Genomic DNA, 22516 nt, shown 5'->3' with positions numbered 1-22516 from the left:
TCTGTTGACAGGCGCTGCCGAGTGCAGTGGTCTCCCTGCATCCACCTCCAGTGCAATGGAGTCTCCACCCGGCCTCCCAAATAGTAGGATGCATTTTCCTTCTTAGCTTTTTTTCAGATGGAGTTTCACTCTTGTTGCCCCAGGCTGGAGTCTGTCTGCTCACGATCTCGGCTCCTGCAATCCTCCACCTCCCAGGTTCAGCGATTCTCCTGCCTCAGCCTCCCAAGTAGTTAGGATACATGCATGCACCACCATGCCTGGCTAATTTTGCTTTTAGTTAAGACAGGGTTTGCCATGTTGGTCAGGCTGATCTTGAGCCTGCAGCTCTTTCTGACCTCAGGTGATCACACCACCAACAAGGCCTCCCAAAAGTGCTGGGATTATAGAGGCATGAGAGCCACTGCTCCCAGCCATTTTTAGTAGAGACAGGGTTTTGCCATGTTGGCCCAGGCTGTTCTCGAACTCCTAACCCTCAGGTGATCCACCTGCCTAGGCCTCCAGCAGACTGGGATTGCAGGCATGACCTGTGCCTTTCATTTTTCTCAGTTTTAAAATAAGAATCCAAATACCCAACTCCTGGGTTGTTGTGGAACCTTAAGTGTGTGATAACAGAGGTGGGGTATATATGAATCCCAGACAGTACAGAAATTACAGTTATTTCATGACTATCAAATTACCACCATGACTAGCCCAGGCAGTAGGGTGAGGGGAGGGGAAGATGTTTTCTCCAGCCAGAAGTCTGATTTGAGATTAAGAAAGCAGGAACTGAGACCTCAGGAATGAGCCCCCGGGCCTCTGGGATGGAGAGGGCAGATGTTGAATCCTGGCTTCAGCTCCACCCCCACTCCAGGAAGGTATGCAGGCCAGAGGGGAACTTGGGGTGGAGTGATGGAAGGATCGGATGTGCCTCATACGCTTCAGGTCTCCAAAGACCAGATGTGCTTTTCTTCTCGTGTCTGCCAATGAGCCCCTTTGAGGCCCAGTTTGCAGCAAGGGTCATTCATCACTGGGGCTGAAATACAACCAGGCATAATGTTGTAGAGGCTGCTAACAGACTCTGCGTCCTTGGGTAAGTCCCTTTTCCTCTCTGGGCCCCAATTACCCTATCATTAAAATGAAGGGATTGGATTGGGTTGTCCTTCAGGTCCTTTGAGCTCCTACACATTATGTTTAAGACTTTTTCTGGCCTTGATTTTCTAAAAATGTGAACAATGTGATTTGCCAAAAATATAATTGGTCTGATCATCTGATAGTTGGACACTGAATCATGGATGGGTGAAAAAGTTCAAAGCAATTGTGGGGCAGGGGATAGGCCTGGCTGGGGCTCTCTTCTGTTTTTAAGTCTGCTGGTTCCTGTGGCTCCTTCTGTACGTGTCTGTGTCTGGCCAAACTGGCCCAGCTCGGCTGGACATCTCAGAGCAAGCCAAGGTTGTAGCCCAGGTAGACGGCTTATGGATACAGCAGGTGTTTCCTAAGCCCCGGGATCTGGCTCAGGTACCTCACAATATAAAATGAGGCAAGGAAAGAAAACAGGAAATCCTACCCACTATATCAACTAATTGTACAGGAAGAATTCCTTCTAGGCAAGCCCGTTGTCTCAGAAGTCAGCAACAGCTGCTGGGTTGGAATGGCTAACTTGTGCAGTCTCTGAGATCCTCAGGCTCCCTCCAAACCCCATCTCAATCTATTTAGACCTCTGCCATTCTCTGAAGCTCAGCTCAAATACTGTTCCCTCCCTCTTTCAAATCCCCATCATACTGTGTATGTCTTACAGCATGAATCATGCCTTGTATTTTGAGCTATTTCCTTTCACATATGGATTAAAAGTAAAATACGTGTTCTGAGTGAAAATTCCAACCCATAATCTTTCATTCTCACTTTCCAGAGTTAGCCACTCTGAAAAGGTGTTTGTTTTTTTTTGTTTGTTTGTTTTAGCTTTCCAGAAATCTTCTATTGCCAAAGGTATTGAAATGTGAGGGTTGGTGGTAACTTATGCCTGTAGGCTCCATTGGGAGGCCAGGTGGGAGGATGTTGTGTCCAGGAGTTTGGAGACAGCCTGTGCAACATAGGGAGACCCGTTCCTACCAAAAAAAGAATGTAGCAGGTGTGGTGGTGCACGGCGTGCCCTGTAGTCCCAGGTGCTCAGGAAAACTCTTGCCGGTGGGAGGATGGCCTTCAGCCAGGCGGAGGTTGAGCTGCAGTGGAGCCGTGGTGTGGCACTGCCTCTCAGCCTGGGTGACAGAGACTCTGTCTCAAAAAATAATAAAAAAAAAATGTTTTGAACAGAGCGTTGGTTCTGGAGTCTAAGCACTTAGATTTAAGTCTCAGCTTTCCGCTTGCTGGTCAGATCAGCTTCAGCAAATTCTATCACCCCTTTGACCCTCAGTTGTCTACTCTGTAAATGGGATAAACATGTCCTCTCCTCCTGTCTCACAGGGTTGGTGTAAGGGCCAAATGAGAAAAGAGATTGAAGGCACCTTGGAAACTGTAAGGTGGGCCCTATTTATCTCTATGCTTGTCACTGCAACTTGACTGTAAGCACCTTTGAAACAGAAACTTGGCCCCTCGGGGGCTGTGTCCCCATTGCCTTTTGTTCCAGTTTGTCCAGAATGGGAAGGTGGTGATGCCAGGAGTATGGAACTGAATCCCCAGGGTCGTGCTACACCTGGAGGTGCTGATGCTCTGCTCCTGCCCTGGTTCTGGGCACACACCTCCTTGACCTTCCTTTGAAGCCAAACCCAGCTGAGAGGACCATTTTTCTAAAGTTACTTGGCTTGCAAAATGCTGCTCCTCCACCAAGTGGGCATTGGCCCAGCCTCACTGCCCCAGTGTGCTTTAATTACTTTGAAAATTCTGCAACTCTTGTTTCACCCCCTCTACCTCCTTCAGCTCCTAGTTCCTCAGATTCTGGCTGCAAGTAATGATTTCAAAGTTCCCCGTGCCCCCTACCCACCCCGCAATGTATTATACATATATAGAGAGAGAGGAAGTAGAAAGATGTGGCCAAGAAAATTCAATGTTCTCAATGGATCAGATGGAAAAGTGTTGGAAATTACAGCTGGAAAGCTCCACAGATAGCATTTAGTCCAACCTCCATCACTCCCCTTCAACCTTTGACAGATGGGAAACTGAGACCCAGAAAAGGGAAGGGACTTATGCAGGGCGTCTGTGGCACTGACCTCCAACTAAAGGTAGGAAAGGCAAGACTCTGCAGTTTGCCAATGCACTGCTGAAAGGGTTAAAGTCAAGGAAACTAGCCTGGGGAAGGTGGGTGGGGTCCAAGAAGAGATGAGTGTGGCCAGAGAAGAGAGGATCAATCAGGAGAAACAGTCGGGACCAGCTGCAAAATTCCCCTGGAAAGTGGAAATAGAAGAAATATGAGGGTTGTGGTTTAACAAGTTATTATGAATCTCGCTGAGCAAAGAGAGGGAATAGAGAGGAAGAGAAAAGTAGAGGAGGCCGAAAGAGGAGTAAAAAGGGAAGGAGGAAGGCCAAACCAGACGAATGGAGATTGAGAGTGATAGGGTCAGTGAGTGCTTAAACGCAGCAAATCAGTAGAGTCCTGTCCCATGTGGGGCATCCAGCTACCTTATAAGTTACCACAAGCTCTGCTGCCTGGTTTCTTCTTCTAGGCTCCGAGCACATGAGCCAGTCCTTACTTTCTTAGCAAACTCAGCCCTTTTTCACTGTCCACTGTTTGGAGAGGCAGTTCCAGACAGTAGGCTTTTTACCTCAGTAGAGTTGGCACACCAACACAAGGGCACCGTGCAGCCCGGCCTGGCCGCCAGAGCAGGCTCTAGATCGCCCACTCCACAGTCATAACCTGATTTTAGTCACACAGTCATACTGTGAGTTGAACTCAGCCCATTTTACGGATGAGAGGTACAATAATTTTCAAATGAAAACAACAGCAATAAGAATAAACCTAGATATATATTGGCAAATAATACATGTACCGATTAAGAATGAGAGCACTAGAGCCAAATAGCCTGTATTCAGATCCCCATTGTGCCCCTCATTAGTTGTGTGATCTTGGACAGGTTGCCAAATTTCTCTGTGCAGGTTTGAAAGGATCAAATGAGTTGATCCAAGTATATAGCCTTTGAACAATGCCTGGCACATAGTCAGTGCTCAATAAATGGTGGCTATTCTTGTCATTGTCATTAGTATGTGCCAGATGCTGTTCTAAGTGTTTTACCTGTATTATGTTATGCAGTCATCACTCAGAAGGTAACTGAGGCTCAGGTGCAAGAAGAATATATCTGGTTCATTGGCTTTTAAAACTTCATTAAACGCAGACTTCTACCTCCAAAATTAAATCCTATGTGACACCCCAATATATAAAAGAAATAAAAACAGCATGGCTCTGATTGAAGCAAGGTGGGGTAGAAGTGGGGCCTGGAGACTCCTGGCTCAGTGTTCCCTGTTCTCCCCTCCCCCAGCCTCCCTATGATAGGCTTTGAGGCTCTTCCCCAGCCACTGATCTAGTCCATCTAACCTTTTTATGCTCAGATAAAGATATTGTAACTCTGAGAGGGCAAATAACATGCCCAAGGTTAAACAACAAGTCGAAGGCAGAGTAGGGTACCAGGCATGAAGGGACAATCACTTGGTCAAAGAGAACAGCCCCCTTGGTTAAATTAGAACACAGAACATCCCGAGCTTGGGCAAAGAAGAGCTAGGAAAGGAGAGTGAGCAGGAGGGAAGGGAGGTCCCCGATGTGAGCAGCCCCACTGACTATTCATATGCTGCTGAGGCCACCCCAGACGTCAAGATAAGACAAAGCCCTATCCACATGGGGCCTCTCACTGCACAGGGTTTGGGGTTCTGTTGTGACAAGGCATGTAGCCTACTCTCCCTTAGGTGTCCGTTCTGTGGGATGCAGCTGACTGGGGCCAAATCCCACCGTCCAGGCCTTCTGATTGGGCTCCTGGCCTGAGCTGGCATTATCACAACTCTCCTTCTCCTCCAGGGTTCTGGGATGGCAGCCTGACTTCCAACCCATTGTTGTTGGCGTGGGGGAGGTAAAATGGGGAGACTTGACGCTCCACCCTTTTCACAGCTTCCATGTATGTGTGCCCCTATCTGTTCAAGGCACGCCACTGCCAACGCTGTTTATCTAAGAACCTGTGCGTCGCCAACTTTTGTTTCCAGGACTTTGGCACGGGTTACCTGGGGACACCACCCTGAGGAGAAATTATAGGATAAATTTTTCCAGAGAACTTCTTCGGGAACTCAGGACTTCTCTGGAATCCCTTCTTCTGACTTGATCCCGTGAGCTACTCAGGTTCCGAGCAAGCCTTGGAAGGCAATCTGCAGGGCCGAGAAGGGGAGGGGCAAATGCTGGAGGACAAAGCTCAAATGCAAGGCCCTGAGTTCCTTGCTTCTGTTTGGATGGGCTTCAGGATCTCCATCTGTCCCATGTGGGGCGGGCATGGATCAAGATGCTCTCTGAGGAGCCACCAGCTCCAGGCTGGGCTTGCGTGGAAGCCCTGACCACTCGGTGCTCTCTCAGGCACTGGCCTAGAATCCGAGAGGGACACACCAAGTGATGGAAACAAACAGGGCCCCCTGGCTAGTCACAAGAGGGCAAGGATGAGGACACAAGAGGCAGAGTACTGACCTCCAAGCTGCAAAATGCTCCTCTGACACCAAAGTAGCTTTTCTTTCTGGCAAGGCCAGTTTGCATGAATGGACAGAGCCCTGGAATCCTGAGCCAGACTGCAAGGCATGTGTTACTGTGTGTTGGTGCTATACCCTGCCAGATGACAGGAAGAGGAAAAGGGGCTTATGCAAGTTCTGACTGAGGGGAAGGTGTGTGTACTAAGGCCAGGAAGTGGGGGGTGGGGACAGTTGTGGGTGGGTGCTGTGACTACTTCCCAGATAAAGGCAAAAGGACTTAGTGAGCATCAGATCTGAGCGGCCTACGTGATACAAGGGCAAGAAGAAAGCAGCGAGGCAGGGTGAAGGGGTAAGTGGTGACTTTTCTGTTGACAAACACTTCTTTCCACCTAACAGTTCAGGGAGGTAGGTGTTACTGTCACCATTTAACAGGTGAGGAAACTGAGGCTCAGAGTAGTTCTATGACATGTCATCTAGAAAGTGTTGAAGCTGATGTTCACATTGAAGGCTGCTTTGAGAGTTGCAGTTCTTAGGGGCCCCTTCTGTGAAGCTGGTAAAATGTGCACACATGTACACTGTTTCTGCTATCCAGCAACCTAAGACTTGGCCGCAAAGGGCTAGGAATTATTCTTCCCATTTTACCAAAGCCCTGAAAAGGTGAATGACTGGGCCATAGTCATCCATAGCAAGGTAGAGACAGGCAAAAGGCTGAGACTGGGGGCCCTCTGTTGGAAAGCTGCTGTACACTGCTAGAAGTAGCAACTCCCACTGTGGTTCCGCCTGTGTCTGGTCATTTTTCACTTACGAAGTGCTCTAAGATCCGTTATCTTGAAGTTTACAGGGCAGAAAAAATAATCTTCCATTTTCTAGGTGAAGAAACTGAGCATCAGTTACTTGCCAAAGGTTACACAGCTACTGAATGGCAGACTCAGGACTTGAGACCAGAGTTGTGTCCAAACTCCCCTTTACTTTTCTGCCAAGTGCATGTGGCCAGCAACGGAAGGACAGAGTAAGTTCACTGAAACATCATGTTTGAGACCAAAAGCAACAAACCCCAACTCCCTGGGGGAGATATCTAAGCCCTTCTCTCTTTTCCATATGAACCTCTGAATTGCAGAGGCAGGCTTGCGGCCTTTGAGGGGGAAACAGAGAAGCCAGTGAGCTCAGTTCTCCAGAGCAGACCCCAAGAGTTGCTGTTGCTGGCTTTCGTCGCTAACTAGATGCCTCATTGGCCCAATGGTTTTGTGGTCAGGGTGCCAGGGTTGGTCCAGCCACACCAATGGTGGGACTGGGGGAGGTCTTCTCTCTCTTCCTCTCTCATCACCTGTGGTTGCATTTCATGCTTGGTCATTGAATCATTTTTATGCTCCTTTCCTCAGTAATATGGGGGAAAGAAAACCTCAAATCTCTCAGCCACCATTTGGTCTGGTCAAGGTTGCTCCTGGGCTTTCCACTCACCCACCCACCTACTCACTCACTCTTCAATTTTTTTTTTTCAAACAGAGTCTTGCTCTGTCACCCAGGCTGGAGTGCAGTGGCATGATCTCGGCTCACTGCAACATTCGCCTCCCAGGTTCAAGCGATTCTCCTGCCTCAGACTCCCGAGTAGCTGGGATTACAGGCACACGCCACCACGCCCGGTTAATTTTTGTATTTTTAGTAGAGACGGGGTTTCACCATGTTGGCCAGTCTGGTCTCAAACTCCTGACCTCAAGTGATCCACCCATCTCAGCTTCCCAAAGTGCCGGGATTACAGGGGCGAGGCACTGCGCCCAGTGCATTCAATCTTTTAATGAATAGCCTCTCAAGTACTAACGCTGTGCCAAATCCCTTCCTGAGCAATGGATATGCCATTAATAATAAAATACAGCCCCTGGCTGACAGAATTCAAACCCTTATTGGGCAGGAAGACATAGATAATTAAACTCAATATAGAATGATTGCTGATGTAACTGAGCTGTGGAGTCACCCAGAAAGGGAACAGCTTATGCTATTCATAGGAGATACTGTACTAAAAGGGTATGTTGGACTTTACCAAGTACAGGAGATACGGCAAATAATTTAATCTCTTCGTGTCTTCGTTTCCTCATCTGTAAAATGGCGTAATAGTACCTACAGGGTTTCTGTAAGGACTTTATGAGTTAAAATGTGCAAAAAGCTTAGAATAGTGTCAGGCACATTGAAAGCACCATATAAATGTTTGTGAAATATGTAAAGGAAATAAGGATGAGCATTCTTGTGAGAGAGAAGCACACATGTAACACATTTGGTGGGTTAAGGAGGTGTGTTCTGGGAATGCCACCTGCGTTAACCAGGCAGGCTTGTGTGGTGCTTTGAATGCCAATCTCAGAAGTGTGGACTTGTCCCTGTAGATGATGGACAGCCATTTCTAAAGCTAGATCTTTGCCACAGAGGGTGGCAGAGGACTCCTGTGTGAAATGCTAGTACTGTATCCACCAGCTCAACAGGTGCTAGGCCCAAGAGACTGCCACCAGCCAGGAAACAGTCAGTTGCCAAATCTGAATGCTGGACCAGCCCTGTGCATGGCCCAGTCCCAGGCTTAGCACTGATATGGGGAAAGGGGCAGTAGGGAGCCCCCTTGTCTCTGCCCTCAAGGAGCTGATCTTCTAATTGGAATCAGGCCTGCTTCTGCCAAGAATCAAATCAATCATCCTGGTGGGAAGTGGTGGAGGTAGGTAGGTAAGAGAAACTCTCATGTGACCTGAGAGGCAGTGTGTATAGTGGTTACTAGCTAAAGCTGACAGTTCAAACTGTATGACCTTGGGCAAATTATTTAACCTCTCTATGCTACAGTTTTCCCATTGAAAATGGTAGCAGTAATAATTCAGCCTATCATAGAGTTATATACGATGATTAAATCATATGTAGAAAGTGCTTAGAATGCTGGCTCACATGACAAACACTCCATAAACCTTAGCTATTCTCAGTGACTAAGGGCCTATCTTTTACTGAACCAGGTGCCTGCTACCCCTGGGGTGCAAGGCCATGGCCTGGAGGCATATGAAGGTACTAGACTGGTATGTGCCCTCTTCCTGGAGTGTACATTTTCCTCAAAGGCTTAAGGAAGAAAAAGACGAATTTTAATATGAAAACAAGGATGCATACTAGAGTTAACTGAAAATTCAAGTGGATGTTTAAGATAAGAGTTGGACTTCAAAGACGTTCCCACTTGGAGCCAACACTTCAGGTTTACATCATCAGCCCCCCAAGGTTTCACCACATTCTTCCCTCGCAGCCCTTAAGGGTACTTGAATACAAAAGTTACAGTAACACAAACACTTGTGAATTCAAGTAACTCTCAAGGGGGTCAATCATTCTCTGGGGGTAAGGATGATTATTACCATTATATATGGGTGAAGATGGAGGCTCAAGGTCCCAATCCTGCCACTGCCACTTATGAGCAATTTGGATTACCTTTGCTGCTCCTGAGTTTCTCCATCTGTAAACTGGGGTGATGATGATGATATATATACTTCAGAGCATTGTGGTAAGAATTAAATAAGCACTTAGAACAATGTCTGGTATAGCTTGTGCTCAATCCACATCAGCTTTTATTAGATCCATTCCTGCATCCCCTCTCACAGCACCATTGTCAACTCTGTGTCATATTATGTCCATTATCTGGAGGAGAAACTTGAAGCTGTGAAGGTTTAGTAAGGTGCCCCCTCTCCTCCTCTTTGCTAACAGCAGGCACTCCTGCCTGGAGTGGGGAGGAGGCGGTAATAAATAACCTCGAAGTTCCTTCCCAGCTCCAGGGCTCTGTGATTCAAGTGAATCTTCGGAGCTCTGGCTGGAGCTGAAGCAGCAGAACTCAGGAAATAGGAGCGGAACTGGACAGGGCGGGAGATGCCTTACCAGGGTGGGAAGTGACTGCTGCCGCCCTTCCTTCTAGGCTGCCGCCGCCGCTGCCTGGGGCTGTGTCCCACACTCCCGCCCAACCGGAGAGCAAAAGGGAAACTCCTCTGCCTGGAGGAAGCTGACTGAGGCCTCCTTTTTCGTGGGCGGAGCGGGGGGCGGGGAGGTGGGGCTGCCCCTGTGACAGGCGCAGTGCCACGAGTCAACAGAGTGGCAGCAGAAAGTTGGACCCAGTGAGGGGCATCCCGGTGACTGTTTGTCCTGCCTGGGCTAGTCCAGAATGGGGACTGCTGATAGGCCAGAGGGTGCTGGGAGAGAGAAATGGGCTTCCCATTGATTTATGGTCATTTGAAGGAAAAAGAAAAATAATTCCGTGAAGTAGAAATGACCTAGTGGAAGGAGGAGCAGAGTCAGATCTGCCTTGGTTCTGAAACAACTCACTGTGCGACCTTGGACAAGTCTTCTTCCCACATGAAGAATGCATTCATTCAGACAGTAAATATTTTGTGAACACCTACTATATGCCACCATTGCCCTGGGGAAAAGGGATGCACGACATGAAGATCAACATGTTAACCGCTAATTTCCTTCCAGCTCTGACACTGAGTTCATGAAAAGTGGGTGCAAATATCATGCAAATAAGCACAAATCAACTGGAAACTGCACTTCCTTTTTCTAGCTTATCCCTCACAAATGGATTAGCTTAGCTCTAGATTCCAGGAACAAGGTATGGAGACAGTAGAGGGGAGGGGCTGTGACCTTCACCCATGTACCCCTTTATCGTTCACAATGCACATTCATTATTCCCATCGTGTCATAGGAATATTACCCTCATTTTACAGATGAGGAAACTGAGACTCAGAGAGGAGAAATCACCCAGGTTATGCCACAGTTAGTGCAGAGGCCCTATTAGAATCTTGGTCCCTTTACTGGCCACCAACAGAAGTAGAATGGAAATGACCTGGTCTGAGAGCTGTTGGTAACTTTTGGCCTTATCTCCATTGTAAACAAATTTAGACAGGACCCCCCACCATCCCCAAGTCAGGTAATGCAAGTTTGCTTGCTGTGGTGGGGATTACCTATTAGAGAAAAGGTTATGTACCTTAGAGTCCTGGTCCAGGCTTTTTTTGTGGTACATGCCCGGAGGCTAAACTCTTTGAGAACAAAAGCTAATCTTTCTTGACGAGACTATACTCCGTGCCAGACACCATGATCAATCCTTCAGATCCTTACAACAGTCCTGCAACACAGAGATAACTGCCCCAGCCTAGATGAAGGCCAAGTCATTTGCATTCTTGGGCCTCAGTTTTCCATCTGTAACATAAGGGAGTCTATAAGGACTGTTTCCACTTCAGGATATTCTTGGTACTAGAAAGATTTCAAAGTGTCGTTGGTGGAATCCAGCTGGTCAGTTGCTCAGGCCAGCCAGTCAGAAAACGGGGTTGCGGGGAGGAGTGAAAAGCAGGGGGCGGTAAGGGACGCCGAGGAGTGAGTCAGTCTGCCAAGATGGCCAGAGCCATTGTTTCCTTCTCCATCTGGCTCTTGCACAAGGCCTTCCTCCACGTCACATGGTTGGTGAGATTTGGGGGCAGACAGGAGGTGGAGGGGCTGATCCCATAACTAGGAAGACACCCGCACTATCTTGCACTGAGGTATGAGAACAGAAAGGAAAGTAATCAGTGGAGAGACAACTCTCGAATGGGGGCCAAGTTGGAAAAGGCTGGAAAGAAGGTGACTCCAACCTGGAAGAAGGCGTCCAATGGTGATGGGGAGGCGGAACCGCTGAGTAGATGACTGGAGGCTAGAGAAGGGGGAGTTCCTGCTCAAGGTGGGGGCGTGGAACTTTCTAGTCGCGACTGAGGGGGCGGGGAAACACAGCCATCATCCGCTCAGCCCCTCCCTCCCCGGGCTCCCCGCGGGTTCGCTCAGTTCTGGCGCAAAACTACTCGAGGCGCCAGCGCTCCGGTTCGCCAGCTCGCTCTTGGGCTGCTGAGTCGCCTGTCACCGCGCGGCGCCCGCGGACACATGGCCCAGGAGCGGGGTTGGGGTCCGGTGTTGCGGCTCCCGAAGCCACGGACGTGGACTCAGTGGGGTGTGAAGGGCACCCAGTGGGACGCGCCGCGCTGGAATCCAGGTGAACTGAGAGCCAGGCAGCCCCGGGCGGGGAGGTCAGGGCTGCGCTGCGCTTCGCGGAGAGCTTCCCGCACCGGCTCTTTGAAGCTCCCTGCTCCCCTCTGCCTTCTTGTTTGGTTCCAGCCCGGTTTTCATCGTTGAGTCCTATGTCCGTTTGTCTAAAACCTCACTCCTGGCCGGTAGTGCCCCCTTTTGAGGCTTTCCACCCCGCACGCCTTCTTTCTTCTAACTCTTAGGAAGCTCTGGCCCCGCCCTATGGGTGCCCCATCCTTTTATCCCAGTAGTCTATCAGGTTTCGTCCCCACCCGCCTCTGTCTACATCCTCTGCTCAAAAAGAACACCACTTTGGTTACTAACACATGGTAGGCATTTAGTAAACAGTATGTCCCTTTACATCCATTCCTCCCGCACCTTTGTCTCTGCCTTTGGTATCTGCCTGTTCCCCCTCCTGTCTTCCTGTCCCACTATATGTCTAACCCTCAGCCTATATTTTTTCCTTGTCATTGAGTTGTCCGTCTGTCCTTTCATCTCTTATTTATTTATTTATTTATTTATTTATTTATTTATTTTTGATCTCCAGATCCTTAAGTGTTATCACCTACACAGTACATCCCTACATCCCCCTATCACTCCAAGGGCCCCTTAGGTTCCTACTCTGTACCCCAGGTGCAGGACACAGCCCAGAAACCCTGGCAGCACCTTTATAACCAACTCGCATTGCCTGAGAGCTCCATCCCAAGGAATGGGACTCTGAGGGATCTCCCAAAGTCTCCGGCACTTTGTCTTTTTAAAATTGAAAAAAAAAGTTTTGGGGTACTTATATTTCCAGGCTCTGCCCACTACTTCTGAGTAATTCTCATACTCACTGTCTCTCTCTTGAGATTCGAACTTCTGAACTCAAGCAACCCTCCCTCCTCAGTCTCCAAAGTAGCTGGGATTATCGCACACAGCTCTAATTTGCTCTTGATTCCACTCAAAGGGCAGGGAGGAAATAGCGAACTGGGTTGGGTTTCTCATAGATTTAACATGGAATTGAGCACACTGAAACACAGGACCCTTGGAGATTCTGAGAACAGACTCTCTGATTGTACTTATGTGGACACAGAGAGCCAGAGAGGGCAAGACTCTCAGCCAGGTCACACAGCTCCTCCGTGGTAGAAACAAAGTAGAAGCCAGAGTGACAGCTGCCTGGCCCTGACCCAGGAGCCTTGGGTGTTGGGGGCTAGGACCGTTTCCTTGGGGGCCTGTTGGTATAGAGTCATCAGGTCCCATCCACCCTGGGAGCCTGGCTGCCCATCCCTCCCTGTCCTCTGGGAACTGACCTGGCTACCCACCTGCCTGGGATGGGTGTTCTGTGTCAGGGGCTGCCATTGCCTCCCCCACTGACATGGGAGCTCCAGGAAGGCAGGGACCCAGGCTGTGGGCCTCCCCGCCCCACTCTCTGACCCTGTCCCTTGCCCAGTGCCTAGCACAGACAAGGTCTGGGTAACCATGTTACGGGAATGGCTGATGCACGTGTATGGGGAAGTTCCAGCCCTGGCTGAGGGCAAATCAGAACTCTTGCTTAGTAAGTGTGTGTGTGTATGGAGGGGAACGGGGGGAGTTGCACTTTGAGGAAAGGCCTTTTGAGAGGGTAGATGGGCTCCAAGGCCAAGCTGAGCCCAGAGCCCTTTGCTGAGTGGCCCTCAACCATCCAAACACATCCCATGCCCTCTCCGATGTCATCCTGGGGCCTCTGAGGGCTGCCCTTCACTGTCAGGAGACAGGGGTGTGGTTTGCCAGGGGCAGGCTAAGCCAGCCTGAATTGACATTGTCAAGCCCTAGAGACCCCTCTTCACAGGGCTGGGCCAGGCCAGGCTGGGGGCAGGGTGTATAAAAGCCACACACCTCTCCACAAGCAGCCCTCCAGCTTCTAGGGCGCCAGGTCTGGTGGCAGTGTGGGGTCAGGCCTTGGCGGGGGCTGACGATGGAGCCTGTGAGTGGGAAGGAAGAGTCTCTCTTTCTGCTTCCCCGGATCCTCCTCCCCTTCCCAGGTATTTTCCTTGGGAGCTGCAACCCTGGAGGGACACTTGAAAGGATCCCAGGCAAGGAGGCAGGGTCCTGAGGGCTGTTCAAGGACTCTGGGTACCCATAGCCCCAGAGTGAGCTGGGAGCAATGCTGGGGGCAGAGACCAGGGCTCCAGGAGTGGGATGGCTTAGCCTCAGCCCTCCCTTTTCCTGCCTTTCCCCTCAGGCTCCCCACCCTTCCTTTTTCTCACTTTCCTCCCCTGGCCCCAGGTACCCCCCATCCTCAGAGGACTATCATGCCACCCCCACCCCTATGCTCTGCAGAAGCCCTGTGCATGCTGGACTTGCAGATGCCCCACCCCCATGGGAACACACAGAGGAGCTCACAGAGGCAGAGCATTCTGGAAGGAAGGGACCCTAGAACCAGGGCCCACCCCGTTTTTTTCCAGATGAGGAAAGTAGGCCTAGCCAGGGAGGAGCAAGCTCCAGGGCTGAGGACTGAGACTAAGCTGGGCGGAGAGGAGTGCTCCTGTCCTCGCCAGCTGTGTGTGGGGTGTGGGGTTGTGTCAGAGGCGGTCTTGTCTTTGCTCATCTCCCCTCTGCACGTTGTGACCTTCTTCTAGAGGGCAGGAATGCGGTGGGGCACTGGGGTGGACATCCTGCCCTGAGCGTCTGTGCCACCACGGTCACCAAGTGCTCTGTCCAGGGTGACCCCACCTATTTGTTAGGGCTGGGCAGGCAGACTTCCCGGAGGCATATGGGGGGTGCTCCATCTGCCTGTAGCAGAAAACCTCTGGCCCCTTGGAGACAGGCCAGTAAGGTCAGTCCGGAGGCCCATCCTGGGTGTGAAATGGAACCTGTGGCACTGTCATGGCCCAGGGGGTCTACCGAGTGGATGCTGGCGCCCAGCCTTCCATCAGACTGGCACACTGCCTGGTGTTGGTTGAGGGGAGATGACAGGCCCCTCATGTCTGGGAGAGAGCCAGGCCTGGGTTATCCAGCTCCACCTGCCCGGTCTAAGTGCCTGGAGGCAGTCATGAGCCTCCCTGCACCTCTGTGTCTGAGCTTAGGGAGGGCGAGGGCAGAGAGGTTAAGTGACCCTTGAATCTCACCTGGTCTGGGCCTGGCTTGGCCTGTGCTCCAGAGTCCCTCACTGCCAGCCCAGGGCTCTGAGCTCAGCACAGAGCGCCTCCTTCCAGGGTGCTCCGGGGTGAGGGTGGAGGCAACCGTGAGAGTCCCCCAGGCTGTGGGCTGCGAAGGGGTGCTCCTTCCAGGATGTAGCTTTCTGTCCCCCATCCACACTCGGCAATGTATAGACAGTGAGGTGTCTGTGTGGCCCTCACCTTTTCAAACCCTTCCCCACCACTGTATGCCCTCTGTCCACATCTGCCCCTGCTTGGGCTGTCTTCTTAGTGCAAATCTCCCTCCTATGGCTACAGCTCCTCAGGAAGGTTTTTTCGTTTTGTTTGTTTTGTTTTATTTGTTTGTTTGTTTTAATGAACCATGAGTATCCTATGTTGTGGGACCTGATCAATAGCCCCCTTTCATGAGGCTGGCCGGGGGCCCCGAGCCACCAGGGAGCAGGCTTCGGTGAGGCATGCAGGAATGCGCGTACAAGTGTCAGAGCCTGTGTGTGAGGCCACCCGTGCTGATGTGCTGGGTGGGGCTGGTCTGAGTGTAATTCATTTTCCCCTCACTGCTCCAACCCTTTTCTAAAAACTTCCCAGCTGAATTCCCTGAAGTGATTGGCTGCCGTTTCTTTAGCTCCTATGGAAAAGAGTAGTAGAAGAGTCTATCTGGTTCCTTCTGGATATTAACCGAGCCATTCCAGAGTGGGGGCATGGGTCTGCTGGCAACAGCTTGAGCAACTCCCATTCCCAGGCAGGGAGGGGGTGGGGACTGCTGGGAGTCCTTAGGTAGGCCCTTACTGGGACCCAAGCGTCTCAGAGTGAGGCTCAGGGGAATGGTATATGGAACTGCTCTTTGCCATAGCCTAGGATAAAAGGGCTGATAGGTCCCCCAAAGGTTAGCTCTATAGCACCTTCAGTGCCATCCTGCCACCTGCCACAGTCCTTTACGGTATACTTTCGCATTTATTGTCTCCACTCTACCCTGTGGGTATTATACTCTAGTCTTGTTATTTATAGGTGAAAAAACTGATGGCTGGAGTAGCACAATGACTCGTCTTGGGTGGCATAACAAGAAAGTGGTAGAACTGGGGCCAGCATTTAGCTCTACTACTTCCTAACCCAGGGTTCATTCTTCTATTGCTCAGTGCTTCTCACCATATCTGACGCTTATAAGCACTTACTACGTGCCAGCCATCATTCTAAGTGTTTATTTAGCCTAGTGGATCTGCTCTGCAGCAATTTAAGGTCAGTGTTGTGATGATCATCTACACTTTCCAGATGAGGAAACTGAGGCAGAGTCACACAGCTAGTATGTAGCAGAGGCCATTTGTACCCAGGCCATCTGGCTCCAGAGTCCATTATACTCCCTCTTGTGGGACTTACGTAGTCTGTGGTGGTGGTAGAATGAGGAAAGCCCCATGCCTCAGGCATAGAAACACACACACAAAAACACACACACAGATACTTTTTTTTGCCAGCCCTTGACCTGCTTCAAGCACTCTACATTCCCCTGCCTGATGACTGAGCTGGCATCCAAGGTAGCAGCAGTAATGGTACTGTAGGACACACAGGCAAGAGTGAGGTCTTGAGGAAAAGGGGAAGTCAAGAACCTAAAGCTTCCAGTTACCTCCACAGTCACTCAGGTTGCAACCTAGAAATGGGCCTGTGAAAAGGTACTCTTTTTCTCATCCATTCCAGGCATGATTAATCCTTGCAAGACTCAGGGACAGGGAGCAGGGGTTGGCAGGGGTATTGAGGGGGATGAGCTATCTTTGCCCTGCTGAACAGGCTGAGCTCTCCTGGCCAGAATAAAAGAGGGAGATCAAAAAAGACCAAAAGAAATAGCCCTGATATCGCTTGGGCCATTTCAAAATGTCACAGTGTGTGTGGCAAATATTATGATTGTAGCTTTCCCTGACAGTTGTGTTCACTGTCATTCGACAAGCATTTTTATTGAGCATCTACTCTATGCCAGGCACTGCAAAATTCTCCTTCTAAGTATTTATAGCAGTGCCCCATTTTTTGGTAGTTTTTGTGCTATACTCCCCTCCTTTTTTGTTTCCTGGTTTGATGGCTTTAAAAAAAAAAAAAACAGCTGGTGTCTCAGAACCCATGATACCTGATTCAGTTAAATGTATCTACTAAAAGATAAGTTGACTTTGCTCATTAGTCATATGATTGTCATTTATTTTTGGTTGTGCTTTGAATATCTTTCAACATTTGTTCATTCATTAGCAAACAATAGTGAGGAAAGTACTGTAAGCACTGTGCTTGTTGCCTTGGAGTGGATGGAATTGACTTTGACAGGGTTTCTTGCCCTTAGGAAAATGATAAAATCATTGCAGGACCCCACTTTTTGTCCTTTTTAGCTCTGTGCACAGGCCAGATGCCTTTGGCTGCAACTCAGAGCCTTAAGGATGCTTATAATTGTTAAAGCCTAGCCTCAGGAAGGAGGTCATATCCCCTCCCACCCACCAGAAGGATTTCGTTTCTGGGACTAACTTCTGGTGTACAGGCCTCATCCACAGATCCACAGGGACTTGGCTCACCTTGAACAAATTGCTAGAGGATACGAGCGGCAGTCCTGCCATCAAGAGGAAAAGAGGGATACATGGGATACACACAGTGGTGGTAGTGTCACTTTATCATTGCTCCTCTGACTCTCATCAGGGCCAGCAGGGAAGGAATGTGGGAGAATTTCAGTTTGGCCTAGTGAACTGAAGGCTAGACAGCAGAGGGGCACTTGGAGCTGGGTTAGGTCTGGCTCTGTCTTTGCCTGGGTGACCTTGATAAAGTTGCTGCCCTCAGAGACAGATATTTTTGCTCTCATCTATATTGGATACTCTAACAAGCAAGTTAGATGGACGCAGTTCCTGCCTTCTAGGAATGGTATGGAGAAAATAACTAGTGTTCAGGTATTGACCCTGCCATGGATTTTCTGGGTAAATCATTTGAGACCAGGAGTGTGAGACCAGCCTGGGCAACATAGCAAGACCTCAGCTCTACATGAAAAATTTAAAAATTATCTGAGCATGGTGGCACACACCTGTTATCCTAGCTACTCAGGAAGTTTAGGCAGGAGATTTTCTTGACCCCAGGAGTTCCAGGCTGGGTAGCTTTAAGTGAGTTATCTCTGCTCAGTTTGTGTCTTTGTAAATGTGAGGGATAGCAGTTGAACTGCATGAGGTCCTGGATACTCTCAGTCCTAACTAATAGGAATCCTCAATTCAACAATGAAATCAAGGTTGTGAACTTGTGTTGGACCCTTGCGATGAAAGGCCAGAGAGAAATCAAAGCTGAAGGCTCTTGTTTCTTACTGAATTTGAATGGGCTTTCTGGTGGTGCTTACTATCAGAACTCCTGGAAGCCCTCCCCTGCCACGATTAATGTTCATGCCCCAAGTTTTCCATGCATTTCTCTGCGGAGGTAGAGTTTGGACTTGGGGTAGGGGACAGAAGCCTGGGGTATTGGAGAAGTTGCAGAGCCACTGGGGCCTGAGCAAGGTAGGAATGGCAGCTTCCTGCTCAAATTCCTAATCATCGGGTTTTCCGCTACCAGTTGGAGATTTCACCGAAGTTATGTCTTCTGGACATCCCATAAACTATCGAGCAAGTCACCGAATTCTCCCAGGCACATGGCATATGTGTTTAAATCCCCCAAACAGTGCCAGACTCATTCATAACTCAATACATATTAGCCTGTATGCCTGGCCAAGTCGCTCCTTGAGCCTCAGTCGTTGGGCTTGCACCTTCTCCCTGGCAGCGGTGTGACCCCAGGGAAAGGCAGCGGCGAGGGCATTGGAGGACCGGTAGGCAGTGACCCGCCCACCCAGATTTGGGCGACTTTCTGGCGAGTCCGGTGGGCCAGACTGCACCCCCATTGGCCGAGGGGAGGTGGGCGGGGCGTCCCTACAGCCCTGCTCGCCCACGCTCCCTCCCCACCTGCGCTGAGTGGACTCGGGTTGACAACGGCTTAAGCAGCCGCGACAGCTGCTCTTCTGGCTGGCACCGTTACCCCTGCCCGACCCCAGGCCCCGCGTGTGCCCCGGACGGAGCAGTCCCTCCTGGGCTCGCCTCCTGCCGGTTTGCTCTGTGTCAGCTCCCGAACCCAAAGGGGTGGACGCGGCCTCCAGGTAGGAGTAGGGGCGACGGCAGAGGGAGATCCGGACAAACTGGGGCGCCTGGGCTCCCTCTCCCCTCCTTGCCTCTCTGGCGCGCTCCGGCTCGGCCCCTCTCCTAGCGGTTCGGAGACAGGAAGGAAGCGAGCTGAACCACCTCCGCCCCTGGGATTGAGGGGTCAGAGTCGCCGAAATTGGGGGACCCCCGAGCGCGCCAGCCGAGCGTCTTCCAGCGAAGCCTCGCGAGTGGGGCGGTGGAAGGCAGCTGTCCGCCTGTTACCGCCGGGCCCGTGGGTCTCGCAGCAGTCGCTCTGGGGCTTTGGAGGAGGGTTGCAGCTGGGCGGGGGCGGCAGGACTTCAGGCCCTGTGGCCGGGTCGCGCCGGTTCGCCTGCCCTCTCCTTTCTCTGCTTTCCGGGGCATTTCCAGGAAGCCCCCGTCCGGCTGTATGGGTTTTCCCGTCGGCCACTGCCTCATTGCTTTCCCTTCTGAGAAACGCCCAGGACTTCTTGGTATTAAGGTAGCTGCGGGGACCAAGCGAAAACGTTTGGACACGTCTCATCTTCATAGGTCTCATTTTCCCATAAAGTCCAAACTGGGTTTGGATTAGAGGAAAGGCTTTTCAGTGGAATTTTTGGGATTTCCAAATTAGGTAGTGTGGGGTTCACGTTCCTCCTGACACTTGTAAAAGTTGCTCGCTGAATTACGACTCAGAAAACTGGGGTTCCGCCAGTCCATGTGACCTTAGGCGAGTCATACTACTGTGTGGGCCATAATGTTTTAAGCCACACCTCGGGTGGCAGCTTGATTTCAGTATCTAAAGGGCCCGGTCTCTTTCACCCTGACATTTGGTTACTTGGTACCTGGGGTCAGGCTCCTAATTGGCAGGTAAAAAGTTGTCTCTGAGACGCTCCGGGTGGCAGCAGCTATGCACACGGAGAGCTTTGTGGTGAGTATGCAGCTAAGCCAGCTGGAAAACTAGAGTGTGCGTGGAGGGGTGGGCGACAGCAGCCAGACCAAGGTAGGGAGAGGTGGGAGTTTTCTTCCAGAGCCTGGGGACACAGAGGTTGGGGTCCTCAGAGATTGGGCTGGCTTGGAGCCTATGCTTACCCCCAAGTCCCAGGGCCCTGGCTTCTCTCCCAGTCAGAGCCTAAGCGGGGAGGAGGAGTTAATGAATCACACTCAGGGCTATTTTCAAACCCTGACTCCTCGGGTGCGACCTGCTCCCTCCCCACTCCTCCCCCCTACCCCCCCGCACACCTGTATTATTGCCCTCTGAGTTTTCCTCTCATTTTCATCCTCCTGGAATGAAAGGGGGACAAATCTTGTCTGCGGATGGGATGGGAAGGTGGGCAGCCCAAAGGCATGGAGAAGAAGGCTGCAGGTGATTTCTGGGTGGCTTTCACAGCGGGAAGAGTGTGATGGGAAGGGTGGTGTTTCGCTATAAGAGTATAGGGGTCGGTAGTGAAACTCTTTCACTCTAAAGGTACAGCTGCCATCTAGCTGGACATTCTGGGCTGGTTTTCATTTTAGGGACGTGACTTTTTGTTAATGTGCTGGACTTTGGATTTTGGATTTCTGCTCCCTAGACCTCTATGTTTAGTGCTAGGAAACACCACACTGGACACTGCCTCTCCTGTTTTTGAAGTATGCTAAACCTCTCTGTGCATCTACAGCTCCCCTCTCCCACCTGGAGAGGAGAGGCTGCCTAGAGATGATATCTGGAGGTGTTTAGAGCAAGTAGAGGGGCTGAACTGAAGGTGTGCAAAGCAAAGGGGCTGTGTGCCCTATGTGCTTGCTTGAGACAGGGTTTGCAGTGAGTCATGTGGGGAGGATGGCAGAGCCTTCCTTATTCAAACACAATACCTCCTGAGTTCCAGCAGAGAAGCAAAGCAAGTGGCACCAAGAAGGCTTGAATGTTGTCCCTCTCTGTCCTCTTGAAGTTTTAAAATTCCATTATTGGGACTACAGATTGGAGAGGGAGCAGAGGACCCCTATGTCCAGGTTTAGAGGATAGCAACAGGGACACAAAGGCAAGAAGGTCCCAAAGGGAGGAGGGGATGGAGTCTCCAATTGGGAAGCTGTCACAGCTGCAGCTGCTTTGCTGCTAGGAGACTCCTGGAGTTCCTTATTTGAGCCATGGAAAGTTCAGATTCAACAAATGGCAGGTTTATCACATGCAGGCTGTGCCCTCACCTCTTTTCTGGCTAGAAGAAAGAGTTGCCTCTACCATGAAAAGAAGAGAAGGACCTTTTCCCTCAGGCTCCCAGTTTGGGTAGGATCAGGTGTCATGGCTATGAGCCTTAGGAAAGCTGTTCAGCAGATAAAATAGGGACAGCAGATTTCAAAGATGCAAGGGCTTTAGGGTGGGAAGTATGAGCTCTCGGAGATCTAGGTGAGTTTTCCGTTGTTCCCCACCCCACAACAGGGTAGTTGAGCACTGAGCTGGGCACACAGTTGCTGGTGTCAACTGTTTATTAAGGGGTCTTGGTTTTGTGTGTGCACACTTGTGCATGGGCATGCATTCGGGAAGGGTCCTGGTAGATAGGAATCAGTGGACTGGAGGCCACAGCCTGGGCCCTTGTCACAAGTCTGAAGTGCTGTGTTTGTGGGTGGAGTTTCCTTTTCCCCAGTCCTGCAGGTTGGTAACTTGCATGCTAAACAGTGGCTGTTCCTGTTTACATCGACCACACACAGGAATTTTAGAACTGAATGTTAAGTTCCCTAGGAGTCCAGGGTGGCATGGAGCAAAGAACAGGGGATTGGGAGTTGGACATGGGGAGCTTTAACTCCAGGCTCTGCTGCCCCCTCAAATTCTCCGACTCTGGGTTTCTCCTCATTTTTTCCACTTCACTGGATTAAACTAGGGGATCCATGGCTAAGTGCTTTGTAAACTACCACGTGCTGTATAAATTATTAGTCATTAGGTTTCAGCTTGGTGCTAGGTCTTGTGGAGGACACGGAGTTAAAACCCCCAGCTCCAGGGAATCTACCATCTAGTTTGGGGGTTAGTGGCATAAATAATACATGTCACTAATTATTTATGTATTAAATAATAATACCTTGGTGATGGCTTTTAAAAAATTATTAGGAATAATTTCAAACATATATAATATAAAAATAGAGACAATTAGTGTCCTAAGACCCCATGTACCCATCACCCAGTTTCAACAGCCATTAGCCCACGGCCAATCCTGCCCTGTCCGCACTCCTATCTACATCATGCCCTTGTCATTTTGAAACAAATCCCAGATACCTTATCAGCTCATGTATACATATTTCAATACGTACTTCTAAAAGATAAGGATTCATAAAAACAGCCATTATCACACCTAAAATAATTTCTTAATATTATCAAATAACCGGTAAGTGTTCATATTTCCAATTGTTGAGAAGGACTTATTTGCCCTAGGCGTCCATTCTGCCCTGGGAATCCATTCCAGGGAGTGATTGCTTTTGACTGAGGGGAAGGTGACGGATAGAGGCAGTGACATTTGAGCTGAACCTTGGAAGAGAGGCCCAGGAAAGGTCCCAGTCCAGATGTTAGCCGCCTCTAGGGCTCCAGATCTGGAGGCTGACCCATGGAGGCTTCTTGCGGAGACTTCCTGCCTTTGTTTCTCTAGCAGTAAATGA

The 22516-nt window shown here is 50.2% G+C and overlaps 1 protein-coding gene across 9 annotated transcripts in view; it reads left to right on the top strand.

Moving 5' to 3' along the window:
- The first annotated feature begins 5902 nt into the window (after nucleotides 1-5902).
- Nucleotides 5903-22516, top strand: part of STARD8 (StAR related lipid transfer domain containing 8) — a 44943-nt gene continuing 28329 nt past the window's right edge. For 3 of the 9 annotated variants that reach the window (XM_017954245.3, XM_003917820.5, XM_009197751.4), the window contains exon 1: nucleotides 17829-18900. Coding sequence is in view for 4 of the 9 variants with exons in the window: in XM_021932770.2 (XP_021788462.2) it covers nucleotides 11524-11632 (109 nt within the window). In the remaining 5 variants the exon portion in view is untranslated. Of the gene's footprint in view, nucleotides 5972-11427; nucleotides 11633-17827; nucleotides 18901-22516 lie in introns of those variants that run through there. The other 6 variants (XM_021932770.2, XM_031660634.1, XM_031660633.1 and 3 more) reach the window with 4 other exon arrangements.

Source organism: Papio anubis, chromosome X (assembly GCF_008728515.1).
Source record: "Papio anubis isolate 15944 chromosome X, Panubis1.0, whole genome shotgun sequence".
NCBI classification, from domain to species: Eukaryota; Metazoa; Chordata; class Mammalia; order Primates; family Cercopithecidae; genus Papio; species Papio anubis.
This window is presented reverse-complemented; position numbering and strand designations above follow the sequence as displayed.